The sequence below is a fragment of the Sinohyriopsis cumingii genome, chromosome 19 (assembly GCF_028554795.1).
Source record: "Sinohyriopsis cumingii isolate HCF-2022 chromosome 19, ASM2855479v2, whole genome shotgun sequence".
In the NCBI taxonomy this organism is placed as follows: Eukaryota; Metazoa; Mollusca; class Bivalvia; order Unionida; family Unionidae; genus Sinohyriopsis; species Sinohyriopsis cumingii.
The window spans coordinates 48,722,769-48,738,775 of NC_142979.1; the positions used below are offsets into that span (position 1 = coordinate 48,722,769).

Here is a 16,007-nt window from a genome sequence, read left to right on the forward strand (position 1 = left end):
TGGAGTGTGGTATGCAGACATATTTTCAGCATGTTTTTTTTGTTTTCTAATTTCATGGTGTTTGTTTTTTGTAATCATATCATTATATGTTTTTTTATGTTATAGGTGTTGTCTAATGTTGTAAAGCGCTTAGAGCTTCAAAAGATTAGGCGCTGTACAAAGTCTTCATTTTATTATTATTTATTATATATCATGTTTTTCTTGATTCTTCATATAAACAGTTATGTCATCACTGAGAATCTTGTATTGCCATCCAGTCCTTCTAAGGCCTTGCTGACTGCTGTTTGGATTACTTTTATTGCCATCCAGTCCTTCTAAGGCCTTGCTAACTGCAGTTTGGATTACTTTTATCACCATCCAGTCCTTCTAAGGCCTTGCTAACTGCTGTTTGGATTACTTTTATTGCCATCCACTCCTTCTAAGGCCTTTCTAACTGCAGTTTGGATTACTTTTGTTGCCATCAAGTCCTTCTAAGGCCTTGCTAACTGCTGTTTGGATTACTTTTATTGCCATCCAGTCCTTCTAAGGATTGCTAACTGCAGTTTGGATTAATTTCACTGTAGATGACGTCCCATATATAAGCTCTTTGTACATGTATCGTCAAAGTTGTTAGATATCTTGACTGTGGATTGACTCTGATGGAACACAGTTTTGTGTTATTTTGAACAGACAGTTGCTCCATATAGATCTAGTATCATGCCACTGACAGTTGACATTGTGTGTCCTTCATGTTGGCTGCCTCTGAGTGTCCAGTGGAAATTAACTTGGTTACTGTTTTCTTGGCATGATATAGTCAGTTATGTGTTAAATGTTGCCATGTAAGAAAAACACAAACCATTATTAGTGGTCTCATGTCAACACAAATTTGGATTTCGGCATAGTGTGTCATTCATTTTACCTGCCCAGGTCAGCTTTGGTTAGCTGCCTCTGTGCCATGTGTCCATTGGAAAGGCATTTTGCTCCCATTTTCATTGCATGAGCTTGTGAATGATGTGTTAAAAGTGCCATTTAAAACAAAAACAAAACAAGCAAACAAAACACCAAACATATCATCCATGTTCACATCCTTATTTGGTATTTGCATGTTGAAACATATTCAGAATTAAGTGTGTTTCGTTGGTTTTGTTGCTGAGATATCCACTGAGTATGTCCCTCATCCTTTCAATAATATGTAATTCCTCAAGTCATTTGAGTTCCAGGGCTTGAATTGTAGCATTTTTTTATTAGCCCACAGGATCACCAAAATAAAATTTTCACTGATCCTGCTTAACTTTCACTGTTCCTTCTAAAATCAATCAGAACCAGTTTAGTATCTAGTTCAACATTTGTTCAGCAAAATAGATTCAAAACAATAACATCTCAATTTCACCAACAAGACTCATGAAAAGTTGAAAGTTGACGTTCAATTTATGTATCTGATTCATTATTGGATCTTGGCGGACTGCCTGTTTCTTGGTCCATCAGCATGATGGCATTTCTTGGATTATAACCCTTGTTATCCTAGTGAACTCTTTTAAAATGATTTCACCATTTTAATTTCACAACACCCATTCAGCAGCAGCATATTGCACAGTTGGAGTCTGAATGAATTTCATCAGTCCCATAATTTGTCTCCCACTTCCATGTTATGAACATCTCCACAGCTAAAAGAAAATTTAATTTCTACCATTTTGGTGGTAGCAGCACACCTTGCAAATACTTCCACATTAACATTTGTCACTGCGCACTGCATCATATGTTTATCAATAGTGATATAAATATTAAAACGTGTTGTTTGGTATATTACTGGATTATTCATTGAGTCGGCCAATGCAGCCATTTCCAGCCGGTCAGTTCAAGCCTGAGATCCTGTACCTGTTATATACAGTATAATAAGTAATGAAATCAGTGTTTTTTGGCTGGTTCCAAATATATCTGCACCACATTTCTTTTCATAAGGTCATTCCCATTATACACAGCAGTTGAGGTTTGGGGTTTTGTTCTTTTCTATACAGTAAAGAAGCAACTATTTAGATTTCTATGCAGAAGCATGTTTAGTTTGTTGGTGATTTACTAATCTCATTGTGCTATACATGAAAGGTGGACAATTTTATATACATTTGTTGTAACAGCCTACATTACATATACTTTATAAAATTTCAGCATGTATGTATAAAACATTACGAAGTGTGAACAGCATAAATCCAGAATAATAAAAGCAGAAATATTTAAAGCTGAATGGTTGCTCTCTGGACCACTGTACTTACTTGGGTGCATGTGATGAATTGGTTTTCATTGAACATCATTAGATATGATGCACACTTATATAAAGTAATTAAGTCAGATAAAGTATTGATAATTTTTCACAGCATGTTACTTACACAGATTTATGTCATAATGTATCAGATTTTAACTGACTTACCATATATTATATACTCATTAATAAGTTGATTCAGACTGCAAACAACAAATAGCCTTTAAGTTAGCTTTCATAGCATAATATGCCTGTAGAGCAGGGTCTGTGCTATTTGGTCTACTGATTACTCCTGACAAACTGCAGAGACCCAGATCTGCTGGAACATTATGCAATGGCAGATCTGAGTCTATGCAGTTTGCAGTTTTACTTGACTTATAAGCAGTTATATATGGTACAGGAAGCTGGCTTTTTTCTCATAATCTTATTGCATACATATTTCTTGCTTCTTTCAAATGTTTGAATGTTGCAAGATATAAAATTCTTTATTTCTACTATATTCAATAATTACTTGCACTCTCAGAAATTGAGTCTATTCAAGGACTGCTATTTTCATGCAAATTTCTAAACAAATTGCACCAAAAACTCAACCAAAATGTGCAAAAATCATGCATTATATTATTTTAATTTTACCTTTATTTTGATGTCAAATCCTGTCTCTATTCAAAATATTTTTTTTATTATTTAAAATTCCTTGTATTTTTTTTGTTCTTGAATAGACTATGTGAAATGATTGTTTCACACATATACCTCTATTAATCCGCTTCAGGCACTAACCCAAGGTTTGGTGTGGATGATCTACTAACCACGGTAACAAGTCCTACGAGCTCCTCTGGCAAGTGGATTTTTCTGTTATTGTTTACTTTGATATCTAATGACTTGTGATTTTTCTATATTGTATACTTTGATATCTAATTACTTGCATTATTTTTTTTCTTTCTTTCATTCTCCTTACTAGCATAGATTATGATACTGCAAACAGTGGCATGGGAATATATTATTCTCTGTTGGCTGCCATCTTTATTTTGAAATACAGAGTAAGGATTCTTGCATGAACTAATTTCATTGTACTTTATCTGGAGATAACATTTATATGTATTTTTTTCTTCGTTTTTCAAATTCACTAGACAACGACTGATATTTTAGCAATGCATTGACAAAAGACAGTCCTTGTATATTAGTGGTCCACCAATTATATAGTTATATATGGACTCTATTTGGCTTAGGTTGTCCACTTTTGTAAAATGAACATTTCTGCTCAGTTTGAAATGAACATTGTAACATAATATGACATCACTTTTTACCTAGGTATATCACAGTGCTATGAATTCTGGGATTGATTGGAACTAACATGACTTGGTTGTAATTTCAGTCTCTTTGAAAAACAAAAATATTTTTAGAATTGTTCTAATTACAGTAACAGTCCCATGATAGAAAATTACAAAGTCCACAATACCTTGCAATATCTTTAGCAATCTATAACCTGCCTTGATCATACATTTTTGGATATGGAAAACCATTTTGATATTAATAACTGTGTTTATGATAGAGAAATGGAATCACCAACATAAGCTTTTCTTTGTGTATTTGATAAGAGGTATCTGCAGTCTGTGCAAATCTCATTAATTGTTAAGAACTTTTTCAGCTATTTATGGACAGTAGGTGACAGGTTTCTTTTTCACATATTTTTCTATGCCTTGACCCTTACTTACAGACGTGTCGCTTATCCTGACCTACTGATTTTCAGAATTTTTACCCAAAAGTCTTATTTTAAAAAGGACCCTGACCCTTCCCAATACATGTTGATTAACAATAGCATTGCCTCTTTTATAGAAAGTAAAAGTGGTGCAGAAATTCCATGAGGAATGCACTACAGTTATAGTATAAAAATCTATCCTTTTTCCATTTTCATCTTTTATGCTGATATCTACTTTGTTAATTTAATTAATACTAAATATCAGCATAAAATACAAGAAAGGAAACAAAGTATTAAGTAAATAGCACATGACAGTGGAGATGGCAATTCGTTTGTTAAGTTTTTGTAAATATATAGTTGTGAACACTGATCCAGATTTTTATTCCTTTGGCATCTGATTTTCATTCCACTCGAGGTGGCAGGTCTGGATAACTATTCAGCTAGAGTACTGTAAGAAAATTCAAACTGATCAATGAAGATTTTAAGTAATTTTGGATTGCTTGGTCACTTAACTATTTAGAAAGAAAATTAAAAAAAAAATTTATTATGGTCAGTACTCCACATTTTAGAAGTGCTCACCCTTAAAACTTTTGAAATACTCTGCCTTTTCCTATTCTTTAGTACAATGACACCCATTCATCTGGTCACTTTCGTTTCAGTCCATTATTTATTTATATATTAGCTAGAAATCCAGATTTACAAAGCATAGCAGAGGAAATATTTTCAGAAATGGTTACCTGAATCCTAAGACATTCATAAAAACAGTCTGGATTGACAAGAATCCACATTCTATGAAAATTAACAATAATTCTTCAATCTCTTGGCTTATTGCTTCACTATTATGTTGATATCTTTAATGCTGTAATTATATTGTAATGTTCAAGAATTTTTTCCAGACCTATATTTTGTTCTAAAAATACGTGTTGGCAGGTATAACATTGTTTAATCACAAAATATTTAGACTGAAATCCCTAGTTCACGCACATCTCATTCAGATTTAAAAATCATACATATGACTTAAAATATGTTATTTAATCCAAATCCATCAGACAAACTTGACAATGGTTTATATTGAAGTAAATAATTGGAAATCTGAGTTTGTAGTCAAAATTTCAGAAAGTTTGTCTGATCCCATGCGTTGAATGTTTTTCCATTGTAGGGGAGGTTATCAAGCTTCAGAATCATTTACGTCTGCTACGAGAAGAATATGTCAAGCTACAGAAGCGTCTTGCAGAAGTGGAGAAGAAGTACCAGATTGCCATGGCATCCAGTGGACAGGGGGAAGAAAACAGTTTTGTTGCCAGACTTATTAAGATTATAGCAGATTTGTTCAATAAGGAACTCTACAGGTATATATTGATATGAGTGATGAGCAATTTAAATTTCTGTTATAATGCAGTATGTAGTTATGATTATCTGATGACCAGCTCTTCTGTTATATAACCATGCAATTGCCTGATGACCAACTTTGTGTACTATATAACCATGCAATTGTCTGATGACCAGCTTTGTGTACTATATAGGTGGCACTCCATATTTTGTATAGGGTTAGAATTTGAAAGAAAAAGAATTTCCCCAGTTTTCCTCACTGGTTGTACTGGCTATTTAAAAAAGACCTTGTATATCTTAGGTATTGTTCAAAAGAACCTTTAATTCCCTTTATTTTGGTGTATGATTGATGGTTGTAATATGAGTTATAGAGTATACAGCTTGGTCTTACTCCAGATGTACACCTTTCCAAAAACTGTTAACTCCACTTGGTCATTTTCACTTCCTGAACTTCAGAGGTAGATTGTAAAAAAAGAAAGAGCCAATAACTATTTTTTACATTTTATATATTTGGTAATTCATTGATTGCACTTTCAGAAGCTAATATTGTCTTGTTGAGAAAAATTCATTTTCCTTATTTTAATAGGTGCTAAAGATAGTGTACTTTAGACTAATTTAGGCTGATTTTTCTAGCACAAGGTAGCAGTCATTTAGCATTGTGCTTAGATCATGTATAATTTCCATAAGTACAGTATCCAAAGAAACGTCAGCCACATTACATTAAAGGAGCATAGAGGAATGTCAACATTCTCTCCACTGTGCATGTTTCAAATGCAGACAACCTCACTTTACATATGTCACTCTCAAAAGTACATAATAACTGGTGAGCACAGGTATTATTATTGTATGATTTAGGTTTAATCGTATGGCTGAAAAATTTAAGTTACAAGCATCAAAACAGTCCTTTTTAACAATTCTCCTGTATATTCCCCCACAGAACAATATTTATTGATGTCAGAGTCTCACACAAGCCTAGCCCCCCACCCATGATGAAAAATGAGCTATTTTAAAAATGCACATTACATTTTGTCAACATAGTAACCAATATTATGCTGAAAGACAAGAACATGAAACTTGCCAGAATTATTCCTGAGATGTCACCAATAAATTTTACAGTTTGAAAAGGGATTGAACAGATGCAGTTCATGAAGGTCAAAGGTCAGATGTTAAAATATTTGCTGATTGTTTAATATGGAAGAATACAAATTTGCTTTGTCATCATTTATCTTTTAATTTCATTGCAAATAAATGAAAAGAAACATTTTCACTATATATTTCTTTTACTTAATGTAACAGTTTTAAAATTTAAGTTGGCTGAATTTAAGTTGACTTCATTCCTATATTATAAGACTTCTAATTTCCTTATAATTAAGGTCACTACTCATACAATACTGCCTCAAGGTATATTATGGAAGCACAAGCAAAATAAGCATAATTAGCTTATTTTCCTACATACTATCAATGTTAATGTACCATTTTGTTTAGAGCATCATACACAATGATATGAAAATAAGAAAAATATTGAATACATTTTCATATTTGTATTAAGATGGTGCATTACAGTTCCATATTTTGTATAGGGTTAGAAGTTTAAAGAAAAAGAATTTCCACTGGTTTCCTCACTGGTTATACTGGCTATTTAGAAAAGACCTTATATATGTTAGGTGTTTTTCAAAGAACCTTTAATTCCCATTATTTTGGTGTATGATTGATGGGTGTGATATGGGTTATAGAGTATGCAGCTTGGCCTTACTCCAGATGTGCACTTTTAAATAAAAAATATTAGCTCCACTTGGTCATTTTCACTTCCAGAACTTCAGAGGTAAATTGTTAAAAAAAGAGCTGATAACTTTTTATATTTTATGTACTTGGTTATTCATCCATTGCACTTTCAGAAGCTGGTATTGTCTAGTTGAGCAAAGTTCATTTTCCCTATTTTAGTAGGTGCTAAAGATAGTGTACTTTAGACTAATTCAAACTGATATTTTTTTAGCACAATGGAGCAATCATTTTATTTTGCAGTGTGTTTAGATCATGTACAGTTTCCATAAGTACAATATTCAAAGAAATGTCAGCCACATTACATCAAAGTAGCACAGAGGTATGCCGACATTCTCTCCATTGTGCATGTTTCAAATGCAGACAACTTCACCTTACATATTTCACTCACTCAAAAGTACATAATAACTGGTGAGTGCCCCCATAATGAGCCTGATCATGCAATTGCCTGATGACCAACTTTGTGTATTAAATAACCATGTAATTGCCTGATGACCAACTTAGTGTACAATATACCATGCAATTGTCTGATGACCAAGTTTGTTTACTATATAACCATGCAATTGTCTGATGACCAACTTAGTGTACTATATAACCAAGCAATTGCCTGATGACCAGCTTTGTGTACTATATAACTATGCAATTGTCTGCTGATCAACATTGTGTACTATATAACCATGCAATTGTCTGATGACCAACTTAGTGTACTATATAACCAAGCAATTGCCTGATGACCAGCTTTGTGTACTATATAACTATGCAATTGTCTGCTGATCAACATTGAGTACTATATAACCATGCAGTTGTTTGATGACCAACTTTGTGTACTATATAGCCATGCAGTTGTCTGATAACCATGTTGTGTACTATATAGCCATGCAATTGTCTGATGACCAGCCTTGTCTGCTATATAACCATGCAATTGTCTGCTGACCAACAATGTGTACTATATAACCATGCAACTGTCTGATGACCAACTTTGTATACTGCATAACCATGCAATTACCTGATCAGATTTTTGTAGTATATAACCATGCAATTGTCTGATGACCAGCTTTGTGTACTATATAACCATGCAATTGCCTGATGATCAACCATGTGTACTGTATAACCATATAATAGTCTAATGACCAGCTTAGTGTACTATATAACCATGCAATTACCTGATGACCAGATTTGTGTACTAAATAATCAAGCAGTTGCCTGATGACCAACTTTAGTGTACTATATAATCATGCAATTATCTGATGACCAACTCTGACCAACTTTGTTACTATATAACCATGCATTTGCCTGATGATCAACCATGTGTACTATATAACCATGTAATTATCTGATGACCAACTTTGGGTACTATATAACCATGCAATTGTCTGATGACCAACTTTGTGTACTATATAACCATGCAATTGTCTAATGACTAACTTTATGTACTACATAATCATGCAATTATCTGATGACCAGCTCTTACCAACTTTGTTACTATATAACCATGCATTTGTCTGATGACCACCTTTGTATACTATGTAACCATCAATTGTCTGATGACCAACTTTGCGTACTATATAACCATGCAATTGCCTGATGATCAACCATGTGTACTATATAACCATGTAATTGTCTGATGACCAACTTTGTCTACTATATAACCATGCAGTTGTCTGATGACCAACATTGTATACTATATAACCATGCAATTGTCTGATGACTAACTTGATGTACTACATAATCATGCAATTATCTGATGACCAACTCTGACCAACTTTGTTACTATATAACCATGCATTTGCCTGATGACCAACTTCGTATACTATGTAACCATCAATTGTGTGATGACCAACTTTTTGTACTCTATAACCATGCAATTGCCTGATGATCAACCATGTGCACTATACAACTATGTAATTGTCTGATGACCAACTTTGTGTCCAATATAACCATGCAGTTGTCTGATGACCAACTTTGTGTACTATATAACCATCAATTGTCTGATGACCAACTTTGTGTACTATATAACTATCAATTGCCGGATGATCAACCATGTGTACTATGCAACCATGTAATTGTCTGATGACCAACATTATGAACTATATAACCATGCAATTACCTGATGACCAGCTTTGTGTACTATATAACTATGCACTTGCCTGATGATCAACTGTGTGTACTATATAACCGTGCAATTACCTGATGACCAACTTAGTGTACTATATAACCATGTAGTTTTCTGATGACCAACTTTGTGTACTATATAACTATGAAATTGCCCGATGACCAACTTAGTGTACTATATAATCATGCAATTATCTGATGACCAACTCTGACCAACTTTGTTACTATATAACTATGCAATTGTCTAATGACCAACTTTGTGCACTATATGACCATGCATTTGCCTGATGACCAACTTTGTATACTATGTAACCATGCAATTATCTGATGACCAACTTTGTGTACTACATAACCTTGCAGTTGCCTGATGATCAACTGTGTGTGCTATATAACCATGTAATTGTCTGATGGCCAACTTTGTGTACTGTATAACCATGCAATTGTCTGTTGACCAACTTTGTATACTATGTAACCATGCAGTTGTCTGATGACCAACTTTGTGTATTATATAACCATGCAGTTGCCTGATGATCAACTGTGTGTACTATATAACCATGTAATTGTCTGATGGCCAACTTTATGTACTGTATAACCAAGCAGTAGCTTGATGACCAGCTTTGTGTACTATATAATCATGCAATTGTCTGATGACCAACTTAGTGTACTATATAACCATGTAGTTTTCTGATGACCAGCTTTGTGTACTATATAACTATGAAATTACCTGATGACCAACTTAGTGTACTATGTAATCATGCAATTATCTGACGACCAACTCTGACCAACTTATATAACTATGCAATTGTCTAATGAACAACTTTGTGCACTATATGACCATACATTTGCCTGATGACCAACTTTATATACTATGTAACCATGCAAATGTCTGATGACCAACTTTGTGTACTATATAACCATGTAATTGTCTGATGGCCAACTTTATGTACTGTATAACCAAGCAGTTGCTTGATGACCAGCTTTGTGTACTAAATAACCATGCAATTGCCTGATGACCAACTTAGCATACTATATAATCACGCATTTGTCTGGTGACCAACCTTATGTACTACATAACCATGCAGTTATCTGATGACCAACTCTGACCAACTTTGTTACTATATAACTATGCAATTGTCTGATGACCAACTTTGTATTCTATATAACCATGCATTTGCCTGATGATCAACTGTGTGTACTATATAGCCATGTAATTGTCTGATGACCAACTTTGTGTACTATATAACCATGTAATTGTCTGATGGCCAACTTTATGTACTGTATAACCAAGCAGTTGCTTGATGACCAGCTTTGTGTACTATATAACCATGCAATTGCCTGATGATCAACTGTGTGTACTATATAACCATGCAATTGTCTGATGACTAAATTTGTTTACTATATAACCATGCAATTATCTGATGACCTACTCTGACTAACTTGGTGTGCTGTATACCCATGCAATTGCCTGATGACCAGCTTTGTGTATTATATAACCATGTAATTGCCTGATGACCAGCTTTGTTTACTATATACCCATGCAATTGTCCGATGACCAACTTTGGGTACTATATAACCATGCAATTGTTTGATGACCAACTCTTCTATTATATAACCATGCAGTTGTCAGATGGCCAACTTTGTTGTTGTTGTAAGGTTTAATGCCATTTTTCAGCACACGATAGACTATGCATGGCGGCCAGTATTAATGGTGGAGGAAAACCATGGAAAGAACCACTGACCCATGAGAAGCTACTGGTAAGCTTTCTCACATACCCACATTAGCCAGATCTGAAACTCAAACCCACACAGACAGAGGTGAGATGGCAGTGATCTGTAATGGAGAGTGCTTTAGACCACTTGGCCACTCGGGGTCCCGCCAACTTTGTGTGCTATATACCTGTGCAATTGTCTGATGACCAACTTTGTGACACCGCTCCGGTGGTCTAGTGGTTAGAGTGTCTGCCTTGGCAGCTATAGGTCGTGGGGTTATTCCATGGCTGAGTCATACCAAACACTTTCAAAAATGGTACTAACAGCCGCTAGGCGCTCAGCGTTAAGAGGTTAATGTTAGGACTGGTCGGCCTGGTGTCAGGATAATGTGACTGGGTGGGACATCATGCTACATGCCTGTGACATGATGCCCCAGTGATAGACATCACTATAAACTGCCACACTGCAGACATCATAGCGATATGACTGAAAAATTGTTAAGGCTACATTAAAAATACTAATCACACACATACACACGCACCAACTTTGTGTACTATGTAACCATGCAATTGCCTGATGACCAAGATTGTTTATTATATAGCGATGCAGTTGTCCAATGACCAACTTTGTTGTTGTTATTGTTGTTATAGGGTTTAACGCCATTTTTCAGCACAAGATAGGCTATACATGGCGGCCAGTATTAATGGTAGAGGAAGAACCGGGAAAACCCCGGAAAGAACCACCGACCCATGAGAAGCTACCAGCAAGCTTTGTCACATATCCACATTTGCTGAACCCGAGACTCGAACCCACGCAGACAGAGGTGAGGACCAACTTTGTATACTCTATAACCATGCAATTATCTGATGACCAAATCTGACCATCTGACCAACTTTGTGTGCTATGTACCCATGTAATTGTCTGATAACCAGCTTTGTGTACTATATATAACTATGTAAATGCCTATGACCAACTTTGTGTACTATATAACCATGTAATTGTCTGATGACCAGCTCTTCTGTTATGTAACCATGGACTTGTCTGATGACCAACTTTGTTTACTATATACCCATGCAATTGCCTGATGACCAGCTTTGTGTACCATTTAACTATGCAATTGTCTGATGACCAGCTCTTCTGTTATATAACCATGTGATTATCTGATGACCAACTGTTGTCTTACATAATCATGCAGTTGCCTGATGACCAGCTTTGTATACCATGTAACCATGCAACTGCCTGATGACCAATTTTGTGTACTATATTACCTATGCAACTAATTGCCTTATATTTTACTTTTCATACTTTATATTTTTCAGTGATATACAGATTAAGCTGGAGGGTTCAAAGAGTATACATGCTCATAGATTTGTTCTGGCTGCTCGTAGTGAACACTGGGGAGTCCCAGATTTATCTCAAGTTTCTACATTAGACTTCACAGGTATACTGCATATAGTCTGCATAAGAATCATTAATTAAAAAAGGATATTTAATATTTTATTTATGTTAAATGATGGATCATCTTCTGAGAGTATCGTCAGATCTGCAAAGTATAAAATTAGAAGGTTTAAAAATGACCATTTGTAAAAAAAAAGAAGTTTGAACAGCAAACAAGGCTGCAAAACCAAAGTTCATTATGACACAGGATCAGAATAAATAGAATGACGGCATCTACAGTAGGAGAGATTACAGATGCCGCAAATATCCCACAATGTTAGTGCGAAGATTAAAATTTGTAAGAAATATTAGAACTGTAACTGTGCACCAAGGGTTGACAACAGAACCTGAAGCAGCAAAAGCCTATGCAATACACACAAAAAAATAAAAAAATTAACCTCTATCCTTGTGGAGTGATTGCAAATTTTTGGTGTCCTTGGTTTGCTGCAAGTCCAGACCTTTCGATTTATTAGAAATTAATTGTCCACTGGTTGTCAGTGTCCTAGAGGTCAAATATCTGGCTAAAGTACAAAGTGGAGTATTTAAGTTGAAAAAAAAATTCACAAGTACTATTACTAAAATTTGAAACAGCTTGCAGTTACTGGATTACAGTGATGTGATCTTTTGATCTGGTGTCAAAATGATCAGCATTTAGAAAAAATATATTTCAACCAAGCCATCTGGCAACAAGTATAAGACAAATTTGATGACTTTTGTTTCAACTACTATTTGTAACAAGGATCTTTAAGGTCCAGCATTTGACTGTGCTTGCACAATGGGACCTCTAAAATTTGCAAGCAAACAGGCAACAGACCAGAGTTGATTTATTGAACCAGTTAGTGAAAGGGAAATTGGAGAATCAAATAAACGATTTTCTTTTATGTTTCTGTTCATACGTTCAATGTGAATCCTAAGTTTTGCAATTTGCTGTGTTTTTTTCAAGTTTGCCAATACTGAACTGCCTTTTAATGCTTAGAAAATCAGATATATGCAGTGTAATACCCTTTTCAGCCAAACTTTTACGAATAGTGAAACCTTTGTCTGCTGTGACATCATCCCCACGTTCTAGAAAATCAAGTGAATCAGATAATTTTGCAATTTCTACATCAGACATGCAACCAGTATAAAGTGAAGATATGAAAGTTATTGCTCCATGAGGTGCAATACCCAAAAGATGTGTTGACGTTTTTGTTATTTGAAAATGGCTAGGAATTAAGTACAAGGGATGAAGGTTGTTGAGTTCTGTATCAGTACAATCAATTACAACCCAGGCGGATGGCTCTGAAACTTTCTGGCATTAATTTTTGAACTACCTCTCTTGGTAACCAAATAGGAATGGCACTAAGAACAAAATATAGAAAGTTAGCCAAAGTGACTGTTTTATGGTTTACAGTTGCCAAAGAACAATTGAATCTAACACTGTGATCCTGTTTAAGAAGACCAGCTTTTAAATGACAAAGAAACATGAACAATTCATCTATAAGGAGCATACTACATTTTCTGCCTGCCAGACTAACAGTTTCACTATATTTGTAATAGGCAATCTGTATGATTGGAGCTGATGGTTGAATACAAGTAAAGAAAGCAGTAAATATGTCATAGGAGGAGCAACCTGTATGAAATAATATAAGAGAGTTGTCACTTGAAAACCTATTTAAGCCAAAATGTTCTTTTTGCAATTGTTTTTTTTAGCCTATCACATTCTTCTGATTTATGCAGAAGTTTCTCATCCAGCATTTGTGGATTGTTCTTAAGCCTCATTAGGCATTTGACGTCTGTGTCAACTAACAGATCTATCTCAGTCACATCAGTATCCAGTCTATTCAGGATTTGACGTCTGCGTCAACCAATAGATCTATCTCATTCACATCAGTATCCATTCTTTTATGGATTTGACATCTGTATCAACCAAGAGATCTATCTCAGTCACATCAGTATCCATTCTTTTATGGATTTGACATCTGTATCAACCAAGAGATCTATCTCAGTCACATCAGTATCCATTCTGTTAAGGATTTGACGTCTGTGTCAACCAACATATCTTAGTCACATCAGTATCCATTCTGTTAAATGAAAAATGCATCCTTGTACAATCCAACAATATTTATAGCATTATAATGTTAGCCAAACACTAACATATTTCATCTGCTGTATCTACAATTACCTATGATGTAATTATGCTTCTTTTAAATTACCTGGCTATATTGTAGTTTTTTATTAGCTATGTCATTAAATGTTGTGTTCAGTTAACAGCATATGAAAATCTATTTTCTTGTTTATTTTTCCCTCTCATTCTACAAAACATGTTCTTAATTAACTTTTAGAAACTGTAAGTGGCACTTCAGAAGCAAGCAGTTTTCTTTTTAAGGGTCTCCTGGGTGTTTTTTCACTGCTGCAATCAAAGATTGATGGCACTGCTTAGCGGCATAGTCTTTTTCCTATTGGTGTCCATGACTTGTAATCTTCCTTTGTAAATTGTTTTGAACACATGATTGTTGACTTTTAACCTAGTCAGTGTGAATAAACAAACTATGTTGCATAAAAAGACTAATACACAATACTAAGAAGAAATATTTAAGGCCTTTACTAAATATTACTATTTAGTAGTAACTGAAATTTTTTAAAAATGTAAAAGAGAACAAGTCTTTAAAATGAAGAACTTTTATAGCTGAATAATAGTAAAGAGAGCTGGAGATTTTAAATAAAATTAAATAAAAAACATTACTTCATATTTCAAAACCATATTCAAAATTTTATTTAAACAAGAGTAAAATTTGGATATAATTTAGAAAACTCACTTGAAAGAGTGGATCTTGATCTCTTCTCTTAGTTATTCATAGCTTTTTCAATGTAGACTCTTCTGATTTGAATGAAAATGAAGTGTTGGATCATATCATGAATCTGACATACAGTGGGGCATACAAGAATGCAGTGCTGATTTTCTGCTAGTATTACTTTTGGCATCCATAACTTAAGCAGTTTCTGCTACAGCTTGCTAAGTTAGCCTTGTTTTAGCAATGGAATGTCAGGCATGCATATAATTTGAGAGAGGTCTGTCGTTGTTTACACTCTAGTTCATGATATGTAGATGTAACATGTTGCAATACATTACCAGCAGTAAGATCACATGCATTACATTCCCAATAATATCACATGTATTACATTCCCAATAATATTACATACATTACATTACCAATAGTGAAACTGCATGCATTACACTACCAAAAATAAGATTACTTGTATTATATTGCTAATAATAAGAACATGTGTATTACATTACCAGTAAAGACCATATGTATTACATTGCCAATAATAATAAGAGTACATGTATTACATAGCCAATAATAAGATCATGTGTATTACATTACCAATAAGACCACATGAATTACATAGCCAATAATAAGATTACATGTATTACATTGCAAATAATATCACATGTATTACATTACCAACAATAAGATCATATATGTTAAATTACCATTAAGACCACATGTATTACGTTGACAATAATAATATTACATACATTATATTGCCAATATTATAACCACATGCATTACGTTACCAAAAATAAGATAACATATATTACATTGCCAATAATGAGATTACATATAGTACATTATCAATAATAAGATTTAATGTATTACATTACCAATAATAAGATCACATATATTACACTGCCAGTAATAAGATCACATGCATTACATTACCAAG

The 16,007-nt window shown here is 34.2% G+C and overlaps 1 protein-coding gene across 2 annotated transcripts in view; it reads left to right on the plus strand.

The window, feature by feature from the left end:
- The window catches only part of LOC149775663 (ankyrin repeat and FYVE domain-containing protein 1-like), a 139,325-nt gene that overhangs the window by 4,586 nt on the left and 118,732 nt on the right, over positions 1-16,007 (plus strand). Inside the window, exons 1-3 of one of the 2 annotated variants that reach the window (XM_089944144.1) lie at positions 2,986-3,068; positions 5,089-5,278; positions 12,179-12,300. In XM_089944144.1, the coding sequence (XP_089800270.1) occupies positions 5,190-5,278; positions 12,179-12,300 (211 nt within the window). In that variant the 5' untranslated portion in view covers positions 2,986-3,068; positions 5,089-5,189. Of the gene's footprint in view, positions 1-2,985; positions 3,069-5,088; positions 5,279-12,178; positions 12,301-16,007 lie in introns of those variants that run through there. The other variant, XM_089944143.1, reaches the window with a different exon arrangement.